The sequence below is a fragment of the Rhinopithecus roxellana genome, chromosome 18 (assembly GCF_007565055.1).
Source record: "Rhinopithecus roxellana isolate Shanxi Qingling chromosome 18, ASM756505v1, whole genome shotgun sequence".
Lineage (NCBI taxonomy): Eukaryota > Metazoa > Chordata > Mammalia > Primates > Cercopithecidae > Rhinopithecus > Rhinopithecus roxellana.
The window spans coordinates 50,996,764-51,014,162 of NC_044566.1; the positions used below are offsets into that span (position 1 = coordinate 50,996,764).

Here is a 17,399-nt window from a genome sequence, read left to right on the forward strand (position 1 = left end):
TTCATGCATGCCCATCCCTTTAAGTACCTTTGGTTTGTTGTAATGCACAAGAGAATTTCCTGTTACACACATATAGATTTTAACATGATGTATATAACCATAGATATGTGTATAATTAAATATCAATAACTTCTTTTTATGATATTATACTTGCATGATTTGCCAGGACTGGACTAACAAGAGAAAATTAACAAGTATTTGAATATGATATTTTTAAAAAATTTCTGATCATGAAGTCAATTTAACCTGTTTTCGAGTTATGTAGTTATGTTTTGGATTTATATGATAAAACTGTGAGTATGCTACCTAATTTCCTCTACTAGACAAATATGTGTTTTAGTTTATTAACTAAATTAAACTAGTAAGTAAATAGTTTAGGCCAACACAAGAGAATTTATTCTGCCATTCAGAAAAAAATAATGGTTTTTAAAATAAGGTTTACCCTCTGCCCTGCAAGTCATCATACTTAGGTCTTAAAAGACTATGAAAAAAGTTATTTTTTAAAATGTCATAAATGTTTCCTAATATAAGAAACAAAGTGTTTCCCATGTGTTTATTTTATGGTGTAAATTCCATGGTTAATCATCAGATAGCCTGTTATTTCTTAACAATGTTTGGTGTTGTTTTTAAAAATTTATTCTGAAGAGGTTTTAGTACATAGTTCACAGCAAATTTTGATATATAGTTTAATCCATTTTACCATAAGAGTCTTAGAGTAGATAAATAGATAGCTTGTTTGAGAATTACATGTTTTACAAGTTGAAGAACTTTATTTTATTTAAGGGGAAGTAGCTAAAGAGAGACATGACTGTATCTGACACATTTAATGTGAATATCTTGTTTTGTTTTGTCTTTAGGAAACTTATAAAATGTGTAAAGAATTTTCACATAAAAACTGGCTGGTATTCTACAAAGAAACAGGGTGAGCTCTTTATTATAGAAGATTTAAACTGAAGTTCTTATTTGGCCCATTCCATTTCCTGTTTTGATTATACTTATTTACTATAAAGTGAATGTAACCAAATTATGAATGTTTTAATATAAAAGTAACTTTGCCCACATTGCAGAATACTGAGAAACAGACATAAGAAAAGCTAGTGCTCACAATTCCATGACATAGCCACTACTAACATGGCAATGGTCACTACTTTCCATTATTTTTACTTATACACACCCTGACATAGTTTAGAATTTCGCATATCTGTTTTTTTCAATTAACATTTTTCTACATTATTACTCAGTCTTAAAAACATTCTATTTACGGGTTGCATAATGTATCATGAAATGATTATGCCAGATTACTCAACCATTATCCTCACCATTTCCTTTCAGATACAGTTTTCTTTTCCTTTTCCAGGAACAGCCTGACTGTGCTGGATGTTCTAGAAGGGCGAACTCACACCATCTCACTTCCCATCAACCTCAAGACAGTTTTCCTTGTAGCAGAGGACAAATGGCTTCTGGTGGAGAGCAAAACAAATCAGTGAGTGGCTTTATATAGTGTATCATGGAGTATGTCGTAGCTCAATCTTATTTATCAATTATCTATCATCTTTACTGTTCTGTCTTTCCTGTGTCTGTCTTTTAGCAATTTCTGTGTTTGGCAGCATCTCTATATATGGGACTTATAAGAAGTGAGGAAGGGAGAAAAAATAAATGTCACTCCTCAGAAAATGGCATTGAAATTAACAGTTAAAAAATCATGACTCTTTCATATGATCCATATTTATTTGGGCTTTTTCCTATTTGTACATTGAGAATTCACTGTATTCTTGCCAAACTGGAGATACTTCAAAGTAGATTTTCCCTTCAAAGAGCCACAGTCTCCATTCTTAGAGCTGTTGCCTTTTGGAAATTCACAGAGTTCACACCTTAGAAGTTTCTTTCTCTTTTTATCTTGTGTATTCTGGTTTGGATGTGGTTATGTTTATGTTTTTGTTATCTGACCCATCGGACTATGCAGTTCTTGATGAAAGGCAGTGTCAACTTTGAGCACCTTCCCTCATGCACAACTCCACTAGCTAAGTGCAGACTCTTTCTGCCCCTCTGCTGACAAGCAGAAGTAGCTCATTGCAGAGGATTTCTGCCTATATATACATCCATATTTTAGAAATGTTAAAAATAAGTAGATCAAGGAGATTACAGTTGTGAGGGCATCTGTCTCTTAGCTGATCACAAATCAGAAGTCATGCTCCCCCTTCCTGGCTGATCAAAGAGTTTTATCAAGAGAGGGCTACATGATAATAAGAGTGTACCCCATTTGAGTTGCTTTCCTTGCCCCCACCATAACCCTTTCTCTTATAGGAAGCACTGGATTTTTGCTTCACATTCATTACTGTATTGCTGTTGTGCACTGCTCTTTAACACAGTGTTGAGAAGTTATTTGTTAATTCATGATGAAACTCTAAAACTTCAAATTATACTGGAACTATAAAGAAGAGGCTGAAGAGAATCTAATTTTTCTTAGTCTGGCCTTATGACTATTAGAAAAAGAAAAATTTCACTTAAGCTAGATGTTTTGTTTGTTTGCAGGAAATATCTTTTAACTAAGCCTGCACACATCGAGTCTGAGGGTAGTGGGGTTTGCCAGTTATATGTGCTGAAAGAGGAGCCGCCCAGCACGGGGTTTGGAGTTACACAAGGTAAATACTATGTCATCTGTGTTTATGTCTGTGGAAGTGCATGCTTGTACACATACTGTCCTCTAGAATCATTTAAGAACAAAACACCAGCCTATGTTAAGTTTACACCAAAAGAAAAAACTTAGTCACTACACCAGAAATAGCAAATAAGAATCTACTATCTCAAATTGTCATAAGGAAGTTTCACTGTTGTAAGCTCTGTCCTTGAATTTTTTTAACTGACAGATCAGTATTTTTATATACATTTAGATTGCAAGTCTAATTTAGGATAACATCTTTTTTTCTACAGACCATTGGGATTTCTGCTTAATTTATCACAGTTTTGGGGGATGAATAGTACTTATGAAAAAAATCTCAAACATACCATTGCCAACACTTGGTTGGGTCAGTTTTCACATCTTTTCTACAGGGAACTATTAATTATAGTATTTATTCCTAATAAAATTTTGAATTCTATAAATACTTGAAATCACTTTGGGAAGATGTCTTGGTTATAAAAACAGCATTTTTTCAAACAAAAGCCCATGAATGTAATTTAAAGTGTTTCCTCTTTTTTAACTTGTTCTTTTCCATTTGACTTGTCGAGAATAAAATCTTGCAAAAAATTAATTCCTGGAGCATTTCCGGAGCATATGGTGTCTAATGTTTGTCTGATGCTTTTCAGAAACAGAGTTCAGCATACCTCATAAAATTTCCAGTGATCAACTATCATCTGAACATCTAAGTTCAGCTGTGGAACAAAAGATTGCCTCTCCCAACAGAATTCTCTCAGATGAGAACAATTATGCTACAATAGTTGTTGGTTTTCCAGATCTCATGGTAAGCACCCATTTTTTTTTTTTTTTTTTTTATACTTCAAGTTCTAGGGTACATGTGCATAACGTGCAGGTTTGTTACATATGTATACTTGTGCCATGTTGGTGTGCTGCACCCATCAACTCGTCAGCACCCATCAATTCATCATTTATATCATGTATAACTCCCCAGTGCAATCCCTCCCCCCTCCCCCCTCCCCATAATAGGCCCCAGTGGGTAAGCACCCATTTTTTAAATTATTGGATAAATATTTCTTTCCCTCAATTTGACCTATTTGTAAGCCTGTTTGAAGGGTAATTAAAAACATGATTTCCTGGTAAACATGTTGGATCAAGTCTGCCTTCCAAATCAGTCAGTAGAAAATATGTTATAGCTAAATAGTTTCATTACACTTTAAAAATTAACATTGAAAGTGTAATGCAAAGATAGAATTTAGTAGGGGGAAACGAATATTCTCCATATGTGGGAGTTCATGTAATACAGTTTAAATGCTTAACCTTCCGATGGTAATTTTCTATCATGTCTTCTAGAATTTTTTAAAGTTAATTATTTTTCTATCTACACATTCTATTTATTTATTTATATATTAACTTTTATTTTAGGTTCAAGTGTACGTGTGCAGGTTTGTTATATAAGTAAATTGCACGTCACGGGGGTTTGTCATACAGATGGTTTGGTCATCCAGGTAATAAGCATAGTACCTGATAGGTAGTTTTTTGATCCTCACCCTCCTCCCACCCTCCACCCTCAAGTAGGTGTCAGTGTCTGTTGTTCCCTTCTTTGTGTCCATATGTCCTCGGTGTTTCGCTCCCACTTGTAAGTGAGAACATGTGATATTTGGTTTTTTTGTTCCTGTGTAAAGTTAAATTTGTTGAGTTGTCATTATTGTAGATTAAAATTTTCAACAGTCATGAAGATAGATTTATTTTCCATTGAGTTTTGCTCCGATTTATCATATCTTTGCAGCATCCAGGTTATAGAGTAATGGCTAATTTTCTCAACTGATTTTTCTCTTAGATGGACCCTTCTGTTATCTACTGTTACCTATAAAGAAGAAGCTATTTGAATTGACTTTAGGTGAAACTGGGCAACATCTTCCTCTGATGGAAATGTGGGGAAATTAATATAAAAGTTATTTCAGTCCAAGTTGCCATCTAATAACCTTAGATGTAGCTCCATGTGTTTTGACTAACCATTTAATTTTTATAATTTCCTTTGTAGCTTTTAGATGGGATGATAGAATTATTTAAAGGTAAAAACATGGGCTGTACTTGACAGTACTCTAATTTTGTATGCCTCAAAATTTTAATATAGTTAATGAATGCTGGGTACTTCAGGATATAAGATTTGAAATCTAAAACTCAATGGATAATATGTGGCTTAGGACTCTGATGTATGTTTTCGTAATTATCAAGTAAAAAGCGTCTGCTATCATATAATTCAAAACGAAATGTTACTGAAATACAGTGTTTACAGCAGCCTTGATATAAAAGAGATGTGTTTTATATGCTTTCTACAGTGTTTGCTGCTATAAAAAACTTGGAACTTTTTCTGGAGGTAAAACTATTTTAAAAATTGGTCTTCTAATTACCTTCTTATGATTGAAGAAATCAATATAGAAGTATAATGTTATTATAAAAAGTTAGAAAATAAAAGCTAAGTTAAGGCACTGTTTGTATTAACCTTGTAGAAATTCTTACAGCCTGTAAGACTAGTGACCTTGTTAAATTAAAAGCAATATCCCTGCTTCTTCGTGTGGTACCTACCACATAGGAGGTATTTAATGAGTATTTGTTAAATAGAAGATTAGAGTCAGCTAGACAGCCTTTAAGATGACAATAATATTTTTAGGCCACAACACAATAGGCAGTGTGCTACTCTAAGCCCTTTCATACATGATAGTTAATTTTTACAACAATTCTATGAGGTTTTACAAATGAAAAAACAGAAACAGAGAGAGCTTATATCCCCTAGGCCACAAAGACTCTAAGCAATGGGATTTGAGCTCAAGTGTGACTAGCCAGCCCTCTAACACACATCCTTTTTACCACATCACTCTGCCTTCTTGCTTTATGTGAACTTAAAGTTTGGATTCTCTATTAAACTGCTGACAAATGAGTATGCTACCTCTTATTAACTTTTTCATGGAGTTATCATTGGCATCTAAATTATTACTTATATAACTTTTAAAATCTAATACCAAATAGCTATAAGAATCTATAGCAAATATCATCCTCAATGGTGAAACTTAAAAGTATTTCTTTTCTATTCTCATTAGGAATAAAACAAGGATGCCCACTGTTACCACTTCTATTAAACATGGTAATAGTGTCTTAGACATGATATATAAAAAGAAAATTGATTAACTGTGCTGCATCAAACTTTAAAATTTGAGCTCTATTAAAAGACACTGTTAAGAGAATGAAAAGACCATCTACAGGCTGGGAGAAAATATTTGCAAACCACATTTCCAACAAAAACTGGTATCTAGAGTCTATAAAGCGTCTTAAAACTTAACAGTCAGAAGGCAAATAGCCTAATTTTACACATGAGCAAACAGTAGGCCAGTGTGAGTTATCAAAGATCAGAGCCCAAGTAAGGTAAGGGCATCTGTGATGGGGAGAGGTAACCACTAGTGATGGGCACTAAGCCCAAGCAGGATGAAGATGGCATTCCTGTGAAGGGGCAGCCTGGAGTGGGATATAGAAGCCCAAGTAAGGTGAAGTATGTGTCCCCGTGTGAGTGTGGCCCCCTATGGGCTGTCAGGACCCAAGCAGGGAGAGTGGAGCATCTGCCCAGGGAGTAAGGTTAGTGGTGGAGATGGGAGATGGGTCACATACAGCAAGAAAGTAAATATATGAAGGGTGACAAAATACATTAAGGATAATGAAAACAAATTTTTAACTGTTGGAGAGGGGAATTACAGATACTGAAAGGAAGAAAACTAGAATGAACTGTCATTATTAGATTAAAATTGGATATATTTTTGTGAACTCATAGATTTCAATGTATTTAGGTAGATATAGAAGTAAAATTAAAGATAAATGTGAAAAAAAAACGAGCAAAAGACTTGAACAAACATTTAACTAAAGAAGATAGAGGGATGGCAAATAAGTACATGAAAAGTTATTGGACATCATTAGTCATTAGAGAAATGCAAATTAAAACCATAATGAGATACTGGTACCTACCCATTAGAATGGCTAAAATACAAAAAACACTGACAATACCAAGTACTGACAAGGATGCAGAGAGCTAATGCAACTCATTATTGCAAGGGCAAACAATAACCAGAACATCTCTGAAGAAGGACCAGACAGAAGTACTCTTCCTAATAAACTTCAAGGTTAATTATAAAACTTCAGTAACTAAGACCATGTGTTGGCCTGGGAATAGAAAAATACACAGTAGAACAAAATACAGTGCCCAGAAACAGATACATGCATATAAACTGTGTTTTATGATACTGTTGCTATGGGCAAAAATTAGTGGTATTTGGACAATAAGCTATACATGTGAGGAAAGGATGACTGCAGATCCCCACTTCGTACCATTCACAAAAATTAATTCCTGATAGGCTAAGGACTTAAATGTGAAAGATAAAGCCTTAAAACTTTAGAAAAAGCATAAGAAAATATCTTTATGATCTTAGGAAGGATAAATACATATGTGGTAAAAATTTAAAGTAAAGCGAGGGAAAAATAACACAAAATTCCAAAAGAGTTCAGTCTAGGGGAGAGACAGAGAGAGAATGACCGGGAAGGGGCCCAATCACTTTTGAAGCCATCCCAGGGCTTTAAAAATGCTAGTTATGTTCTATTCATTATGTATAGGTGTTTATTTTTTAACTAATTCTTATATTTCTTCTGTTTAGTTGTAATTGATTTCAAGATAAGAAATTTAACATGTATATTTTACACTTGTCTGAAAATTATGATTATTGACAAAGCAGGTACCACTTGTACCATATCCAAATGACTTTATTTATTTTTGTTTGTTTGTTTAACACACGATCTCCTCAGCCTCCTGAGTAGCTGGGAATACAAGCATGTGCCACGACATCTGGCTGATTTTTGTATTTTTTGTAGAGATGGGGTTTCACCATATTGCCCAGGCCAGTCTCAAACTGGTGAACTCAAGTGATCCACCAACCTTAGCCTCCCAAAGTGCTGGGATTACAGGCATGAGCCACTGCACCCAGCCAGTAATTTGATTTTCTTATACCTGTGAAACATTAGTTTCCCCCCTAGTATCTGCTTAAAGGTCTGCATTGTTAAGGTTGTGGTGAATGTAGTATATGGTACTTCAGTACTTTAATCTCTTTCTCTTTTTCAGTCACCCAGTGAAGTTTATTCTTGGAAGAGACCATCATCTTTGCATAAACAAAGTGGCACTGATACTTTGTTCTATAGCGGAAAGAAGAAAAGTGGGACTCCAAAACAAAGCAATTGTGTGACTCTTTTAGATTTGAATCAGGTTGTGAGGATTTTACCCCCAGGAGAAGTCCCTCTAAAAGATATCTACCCAAAAGGTAAGAAGGAACTCACCAATTCCTAGTTTACAAAGGTGGTTTAAAGTAGCTCCCTTTTGGTAGAGGATATTTAATTTATCTTTATCATTTCATACTTATAAAAAATTGATCATTCTGACCAGTTTAGAAGTAACTAAAAAGACCTCTCTGTATTCAGAAAGTTCTTACTCATTTTCAGTGTGTTGTTGTGGCCACTGCTGTTAGAACTCATCTTCATTTATTTTACAATATATGCAATAACTTAACCAAAAGACATTTTCACAGAGGCTTTTAAAAAGTCTTAGTATATTAGGCATAGAAACTGAGGCCTGCCTTTTGTCTTAAACTCCTAAGACTGAAAGTCAGGGACTTATTATGCAGACTGATTCACTTAACAGCACTCTCAAAGTCAACGTATATTTATTACTGTATAAAATATCCAGTTCCTGGGCTGATCTCCTCTCCTCGTATAAATTCACTTACTCCTTAAAACCCCATCCTATTGTTAGTATGCTCTCTAATTTGTACATGAAGATATTCTGACACAGAACTAAAATAAGTGGCCCAGGATCACCCCACCAGTGGACAACAGTGCCCAGATTTGCACCACAATCTTCTAATCCCAAGTTTAGAGCTATTCTTACTGAACCACACTGGCGTTCATCATAACAGATAACTGTGAAAAAGTTTGATCACTGATTCTTTGACTTTTTTTTTTTTAATCACAGTGGTAGTGAGTGATATATTATCTTGTGTCTATATTCATTGTATTAGTGTGGACTTCACAAATATAACGCTAAATGTATTATAATAATCTGTAACAGGGTTTGAAAAGTTCTGATTATATGATAATATTTGGAATTAGTTTCTTCCAAACTGAAGCTCATGGAAAATAAATCACCATTTCCTTAAAATGTTTTTTGTGGTAGAAGAGGCAGATGAATAAACTGACAATTGTAGTACAGTATAATAAGATAGGAATATTCACAAGGTGATATATAAACACAGCGGAGAAGTTTACAATCCATACTGGAGACTATGAATTGACTCTTGAAAGATGAGAGTTAATCAGTTGAAGGATTTGGTCCAGGAAAGGGGTGCTCCTTGTGAAAGATGCAAGGACTTGGCAGAGCATTCCAGGAATTACAAGAAGTTATGTACCAGAGTTTAGTGCACCTTCACTCACCCAGAAATCTGGGGCTCACCTTGATACCTCTTCTCCCTCATCCTCCACATCTCATCCATCAGCAATCGCCATGTCCTGATACACAGCCTTGCAAATATATCTTGTATCCACCCACTTGTCTCTAGTTCTGTTACCAATATCCCATCCAAAGCACCACCATCGTACACTGGAATGTTGCCATAACCTTCTGATATTGTTACCTCTTCCACTGTTTTCCCCTCCTACCCTTCTCCACACATCAGACAGGGTGATGTTTTTAAAGTACAGTGTACATTGGTTCTTAAGCTCAGTTTGTATATAGTAAAATTCACCATTTCTAGTGTATAGTTCTGTGAGTTTGGCAGACACAAACAGTTGGATAACCACTACCACACTTGATATAGAAGAGTTTCATCACCCCAAAAACTTCCCCCACTCCATTTTGTGGTCAGTGCCTCCACTTACCTACAACTTATCACTGTCCTGATTTCTGTTCTTATAGATTTGCCTTTACCATAATATTATATAAATGGAATCATATAGTATGTGGTCTTGAGTCTGACATCTTTCAATTAATACAGTGCATTTGAGAATCATTTATTTATTATTTATTTTTAATGTTATGTGTGTACCATTAGTTTTTGTTTGTTTGTTTGTTTATTGCCAAATGGTTGCCTATTATATGGATGTACCACGGTTTGTTGATCCATTCACAAGGTGATATATTTATTGGTTGTTTCCAGGTTTGGGCAATAAAGAGTAAGGCCACTATGAACACTTGTGGGCAGGTTTTTAAGTGAACATAAAGTTTTACTTCTTTTGAGTAAATGCCTAGGAATGGCATTTTTGCATCATATGATGAAACTGCCAAACTATTTCCCAAAGTGGACATGCCATTTTGCATTTCTATCAGCAGTGAATGGAGATTTGAGTTGCACTGCATCCCTGTCAGCACTTGGTATTGTCAGTTTCTCACCATTCTAGTGAGTGTAGTGATTTCTCATTATGATTGTAGTTTGCATCTTCCCTAGCACCTAATGATGTTGAGCATTTTGTTTTATGTGTATCTTCTTTAATAAAATATCTTTCAGATCTTTTGCCCATTTTTAAATTGGGTTATTTATTTTCTTATTAATGAGTTTTGAGCATTCCTTTTGTTTGTTTGTTTTGAGACAAGCTCTTGCACTGTTGCCCAAGCTCGAGTGTGGTGATGCGATTTCAGCTTACTGTAGCCTCTGCCTCCCAGGCTCAAGCAGCACCCAACTCAGACTACTGAGTAGCTGAGACCACAGGCACATGCCACCACATCTGGCTAATTTTTGTATTTCTTTGTAGAGATAGGGTTTCACCATGTTGCCCAGGATGGTCTCAAACTCCTGAACTCTGAGTGTTCTTTAGTGTAGATACAAGTTCAGTGTCAGAGATACACTTTCCAAACAGTTTATCTTATTTTGATAAAGGGCAAATCTTCTATGTTTTCTTCTAGAAGTTTTGTAGTTCTATATTTTACATTTAGATTTATGATCCATTTTGAGTTAATTTTTTGTGTGATGTAAGGTATGGACTGAGGCTCTTTATTTTAATTGCATAGGGATATTCAATTGTTCCAGCAGCAGCACCATTTGCTGAAAAGACTCCTGTCCTTCCTCTTTTGCACTGCCTTTAGACCTCTGTTGAAAATCAGCTGCCCACATGAGTGGGTCTATTTCTGGATTCTCTATTGTGTTCCATTGGTCTATGTGTCTATCCCTTTACTAATATGGTAATCTCTTGATTGCTTTATAGCTTTATATTTTATAGTGAGTCTTGGTTGACTCAGGTAGTATCAATTCTTCCACTTTGTTCTTCATTTTCAAAATTGTTTTAGTTAGAAAGTAATATTTTAAAACACAACTCAGGTCACATTGTCCTTAGGATAAAGTTTAGAAATTTTATCTTGGCTTAAAAGTTCCAGCATGATTTGTCCATTACATATCTTTCTGACTTCTTTCAGGTAATTTGAATGCACAAAATTATTCCCAACTTTCTGCTGCACCCCTTCCCTCCAACCCCCAAATTCATTCTCATCTGTCAGGTCTTAGTTTAAATGTCACTTCCTCAGAAGGTCTTGCTCAAATCTAAATTAGGTGCCCTTGTCATACTCTCTCATAACACTTCCTATTTAGGGACGGGAAGAGCGTGTTTACGTTTCCATGTGTATTTTAATTTTTCACAAAATATCTCAGGCCTACAAAAGTTTAAAGAAAAATACATTGAACATCTTTGCACCAACCACCCATACTGGTAAGTCATTACCAATCGTTACTGGTCATTACCAGTATGGTCAGAGACTCCTGGGTTCTCCTCCCCTTCACTTTTGACAAACCAGAAGTAATCTCTGTTCTGAATGTGAGTTCAGTACTTATCATTCACAAAATAATATATAGCTTTTTTTAAATGGGTTTTTTTTTTTTTTTTTTTTTTGAGACAGAGTCTCGCTCTGTCACCCAGGCTGGAGTGCAGTGGCTGGATCTCAGCTCACTGTAAGCTCCGCCTCCCGGGTTCCAGGTTCACGCCATTCTCCTGCCTCAGTCTCCTGAGTAGCTGGGACTACAGGCGCCCGCCACCGCGCCCGGTTAATTTTTTTGTATTTTTAGTAGAGACGGGGTTTCACCGTGTTAGCCAGGATGGTTTCGATCTCCTGACCTCATGATCCGCCCACCTCGGCCTCCCAAAGTGCTGGGATTACAGACGTGAGCCTCCACGCCCTGCCTGCTTTTTTTATGTTTTTAATCTTTGATTGAATAGTATCATATTGTATTTATTCTTATGTAACTTGGTCTATTTTTTTTCACCATCATGTTTGTGAGATTTGATGCTAAAGAAAAAAAGCGTTCATGACATTTGTTACGAAGTGGGAAGGTAGGCTTTATGCAGGGCTATCTTGATAGGTATAGGGATGACTGCAAAGAAGTTTTGTAGTAAGGGAGAGAGATGGGGCTCAACTCTGAATATAACAAGGAAAAGTGGAAATAAGTGAAGCAGCAGGGTGGGGGTCAGTGGATGGAAAATTACTGAGAGAAAACGTGGGGTAAGAGGGCATTCTGGCTGAAGAAACTTAACAGGATTCTTGCTGAGAGCAGCCCAGAGTGATCTGACATCACCTGGGGGATGGTGGAGAATGGGAAACCCAATCAGATATCAAGGGTTAGGGATTCTGGTTAAACTGACTTAGCAGGATTCTTGTTAACATTGAACAATGCAGAGATGAACACAGAGGCCCCAGAGTTGGGAACTAGTTGGGAAGAAGATTCAGAAGAGCCTGACTATAATTCAGTCAAGGAGAGACTCTTTGTCATCATCCATACTGATAATTCTACTTTTATTTTCACTGTTTCACATACAACAATTTATTCATCTATTATTTGTCAGTGCAAATTTAGGTTCTTTCCAGGTTTTTGCTATGACAAATAATGGTGCTATGAATAGCCTTGCACCTGTCTGCTTGTGTCTATGTTTAGTCTGTAGGGAGCATATTTAGGAGCAGAATTACCAAAGGTTTTCCAGTAGCATAAAGGGGGTCCTGGTGCATCCCATCCTAATCTACTCTTGTAAGGGTCAAACTTTTTATTGTGGTTTCACATTACCTTTTTCTGACTTCTGGTACATTTGAGTATCCTTTCATATGTTGTCATTTACTCTTCCAAGAATTGCCTATTTATTTAGCTATTTTTCTCTTAGTTGCTAGGAGTTTTATTTCCCTTCTTTTGCTTAAGTAGTGTTACTAAAATATTCCAAACATATATAAAGTGCTTAGGACAGTGTCTGGCATGGGGGAAGAATTTTATAAATGTGGACTGTAAAAAAAGAGAGAAAGAATGAAAATCCCTAGGAGCATGGTGAAGGAAGATCCCAGGGTGACAGCCATGCACAGGTCTAACGTTAGAACAGATGACATTTCAGGAGAGATGTCTCTTAGAAAGTGAAATTAATAAGCCCAGTATATTTGAACATATTTAGAGATTTTAACAATGAAGGAACCTTGGGAATAAATTTGTACTAAATAAAACTAAACAAACAAAACGTGATGCTTATTAGCTCCAACAAAAGCAAAAAATTATACAGGAAAAAGTAATGATAATATAAGACATAGCAAAGCTGTGGTTAGCATTTAGATAATTATAATAATATAAGCACTGGATGTTAATCCAAGCAAAATTATATGAATGTTTGGGGGGATGGGAAAATGGGGCGTGGGGGATTGGGAAATGAAAAAGAGTTAAGCTCCCTTCTTGCTTGGGAGGAAGGCAAGAGATAATGCCTGAAGCTAAATATCAAGAGGGCACCATAATGATGAAGGTGAATACCACAGAAATAGCTTAAAAAGTTGAAAGTGTCTCTGGGGGCAGGAAATGGTGGGACGGGTGGCGGGGTTGGGGGAGTAGAGGGTAAAGCAGGGACTGTTTTTTCTTTAAGCCTTTTTGATACTTAATTCTATGTGCATGTAGATCTCTGATGAAAATTCAAGCTAGAATAATTTTGTAAAGTAAATCAAATCCAACCATCTAATTAGTCTGGAACTAATGTATATCAGCCTTTTATAAAGAAATCAACTGTAAAGACTACTCTCCTGGTGGCTTTCACAATAATGAGGTAGCTTTTATTTAATGCAGATGGGGAGAAATTTATTGCTTTCTTCCAACTGTTTTTCTTCTAGCTAAATGTTAGCTTTTTTAAAACCACAGGTCCGAGCTCTTTAAACACAAAATAATGATTCTTGATTGAAAGCAGTACAATGTTTTTTTGAACTTTGGGTAAAATGAAAAATTTGGTATCAGCACAGTTTGGGGGCACACATCACTCTTTTTATCGGTGAACACAGAAGTGTGTTAAACCCAGTGATTAATAGGTATACATCAAATTACATTTCAAGGAGTGAGTTTTCAAATAGCATTTCACCTTCCCTCTGAAAATTGTCTTGGTTGTTTTGCCTGACAGTTTTTAATACCTCCTTCTAACCTTGGCACTGTGCATGTAAACTGTCCCCACTGTTCATGGGAGCTATGTGATAAACACTGCTGCAATGACTTCCCTTTAATGGTTAGTGAACTAATCCCTAAATACAATTTATACCTATCTTTGAAATCCACCTGGATTATAAATGTAATGGAAATTTACTGAGCCTCCATCCTCTCACTCCAGTGTTAAAATGTTTAAAATGGATGGATGAGGACTTGGCCAAGTTTGGAGGGAAACCTGGCCACAGTTTTCACTTCCTTAATTCAGTCAAGTATTCTGTTCAAGAATCTTTTTGTAAATATTCTTTTCTTCTGAGCTGACTTATTTTCAAATCAGTAAACATCAATTTTTATTATTTTTAAAGTGCTTACTACTACTAGCACCACTACCACCACCTTTATTATTTCCCTAAAGTGCTTTGTAGCCACAATTACCCCTCTCTGATATATGAAAATAGTTTTTAATACCAGGAGTAAAATCCTTGCTTTCTACTTCTTGAAATAGTAGACACAGTCATTATTGCATTTTCTCACCATGGAATTAATTAGCAAAGTAAAAGAAAAGAAAGATGTGGGAAAAAAGATATTTTAAAATAAGTTGGCTTACTTTGCTTTCACAGGCAATCTAAAAGTGCTGGTGGCAGTAGATCAACTTAATGCTATTCCTTATTTGTAAAAGTGCCTCTAAGTGGCAAGCCAAATGTGAGTGAGTAAGTTAGTGAGGCAGCTCCACTCATCTCTATAGCTTCAATAACTGGTCACTCTTGGCAAAGAACCCTGAGCTATAAATAATCCAACCTACTTTAGCTAGGTTCAAGCAGCAGGAATTGTCAAAAATGATATATGATATAAAACTTTATCCAAGATTGACCTTCTATCACAGGCAGAATTTCCATTGCAGACTGTGTGTGGCTTACGATAAGCATATTCATTTTGTACAGATGACCACTTGGAGACAGCTAATCCAGCTGGGTGGTCAAATTATTACAATAACCCTATTTTCCTACCCATTCCTCCCCTTGGACATTACTTTTTCTTCCTGCTGAGCTGTTTGTCTCTTGGGACAACCCATTGCCTAGCTCTGCAGCTCATACTTGGCCTCAGGGCTGTGATTCCCACTCTGGAATCCTTTCCAAGTCCCCAGAGGCCCACAATGGTTTCATAAAAAGGAACTTTCCTCATTTTACTATGAACGCCTCAAAGTCAGAGACCACATCTCTTTTCTGTATCCCCACTGCTTCATAGGATGTCTGGCGCAAAATATGCTCAAACACATTTGTTAAATAAATAAGAGATATGTCGAGTTTTTCAGCTGGCCTATTTAAAAGCCTTCAACTGCATGCATGAAATAAAAATATCAAATTTCTTGTTTTTTGTAAACTACATTTGATAAATTTGAATTTGAATTTATCCAGAACATCCTGGATACTTCATTCCAACCAGAAATTGTAATAAAAGATGGATGGATGGATGGATGGATGGATGGATGGATGGATGGATGGATAGATAAATATATCATTCTAATCAGAAATTGTTGTCCAAGATCAGATAGATAGAGAAACAGATAGACAAAAATCTTTAAAAGCATGGGTTTTGTGTAGGGGAGTTTTTTTAAGAGAACTTGGTGGCCAAGATTTTATAAAATGGAATATTTTACAAATAGCCATTTCCCTAGGGCCAACTCACATAGAAGTTGTGTGGAGTGGTGGCCAGAGCATAGATTTTAGTGCTAAAAAGGCCTGGGTTTGAAAGCCATTGCCATCACTCGTGTGCAGTGGTGGCCAGAGCATAGATTTTAGTGCTAAAAAGGCCTGGGTTTGAAAACCGTCTCCATCACTCTCCAGCTATATCACCCCAAATAAATCATATTATTACATTACCTCTATAAGCCTCAGTTTCCTCATCTCTCAGACAGAAATCTTAGTCTTTGTTGTTGTCAGTATCAAAAGCACTCTCTGTAAAGACTAAGCAGTGTTTCTGACACACCATGGTGGCAGCTAATGATTTTGAGGATGATGGTTACTCGGGGTTGTGAAGTAGAAATCAATGAAGCCCAGGAGTTTGCTGGAAAACCAACACTAAGGTATACAAATGACATCACATGAGTATAACAATTATAGAATTAGTTGAGGGCTCTGGACCCCTTATCTCTTTATCCTCCCCCAGCTTTCCATATTCTTTACTATCCGGAATTGTGACAGCTGATCATAATCCCAAAAGACACAATCTCCACACCATAACCCCAAATGTTGAAATTTCCAAAGAAAGATAAATATTCCTAAAGACTAAAATTCTTATACAATCCCAAAGGATGAAAATCTCAAATATAATTCTGGAAAAAATAATTTTAAAATTACTTAAAAGATATTTATTTACATGTTTAAAAGGAGATTTATTTGAGAAACATAAAAACAGCAGAACAGGCCAGGGATGGTGGCACACACCTGTAATTCCTGCACTTTGGGAGGCCAAGGCAGGCAGATCACTTGGGGTCAGGAGTTTGAGACTAGCCTTGCCAACATGGTGAAACCCTGTCTCTACTAAAAATACAAAAATTAGTTGGGCTTGGTGGCAGATGCCTGTAATCCCAGCTACCTGGGAGGCTGAGGCAGGAGAATCGCTTGAACCTGGGAAGAGGAAGTTGCAGTGAGCCGAGATCGCACCACTGCACTCCAGCCTGGGCAACAAGAGCGAGACTCTGTCTCCAAAAAACAAACAGATGAACAAAAACAGCAGAACACTTCACAAACCACTTTGCACGATAAACTAGGCAATAACAACATATACTTTTTGCAAACATAAACACTCAGGTATACTAATGACATCACATGAGTATAACAGTTATAAGCATGTGAGCCATATTCATAAAGCAATTGGACAAAAGGGAAATGTCATACATGCATATCAGTATGTTTGGCAGTTGAAGAAAAGACTGTCCCAGTTCTCAGAGAGAGACCAGTTCACCTTCTGTATTTGTCCCCTCTAGGCTCTTGGCTGATGGGATGATGTCCACCAATATTGAGGGCAGATCTTCACCACCTGGTTCCCTCAGACTCACATACTAATCTCTTTTCCAGATTACAGATATAACCAAAATAATGCTTTACGACATGTCTAGCTATTCCATAATCAGTGCAACTGACACCTAAAATTAAGTCCACAAATACACCCTTTGTCAACTTGCACCTATAGGCATCTCCATAAACCATACTTAATTTCCAAACAAGGACAGTAACAAAGTAATAGCTCTGTCTAACATGGTGCAATTA

At 36.3% G+C, this 17,399-nt stretch overlaps 1 protein-coding gene across 4 annotated transcripts in view; it reads left to right on the forward strand.

Annotated features, from left to right (window-relative positions):
• The window catches only part of VWA8 (von Willebrand factor A domain containing 8), a 382,692-nt gene that overhangs the window by 264,002 nt on the left and 101,291 nt on the right, over window positions 1-17,399 (forward strand). For all 4 annotated transcript variants that reach the window (XM_010374503.2, XM_030922264.1, XM_010374504.2 and 1 more), the window contains 5 exons: window positions 858-922; window positions 1,358-1,483; window positions 2,533-2,642; window positions 3,307-3,461; window positions 7,794-7,989. In XM_010374503.2, coding sequence (XP_010372805.1) covers window positions 858-922; window positions 1,358-1,483; window positions 2,533-2,642; window positions 3,307-3,461; window positions 7,794-7,989 — 652 coding nt within the window. The remainder of the gene's footprint in view (window positions 1-857; window positions 923-1,357; window positions 1,484-2,532; window positions 2,643-3,306; window positions 3,462-7,793; window positions 7,990-17,399) is intronic.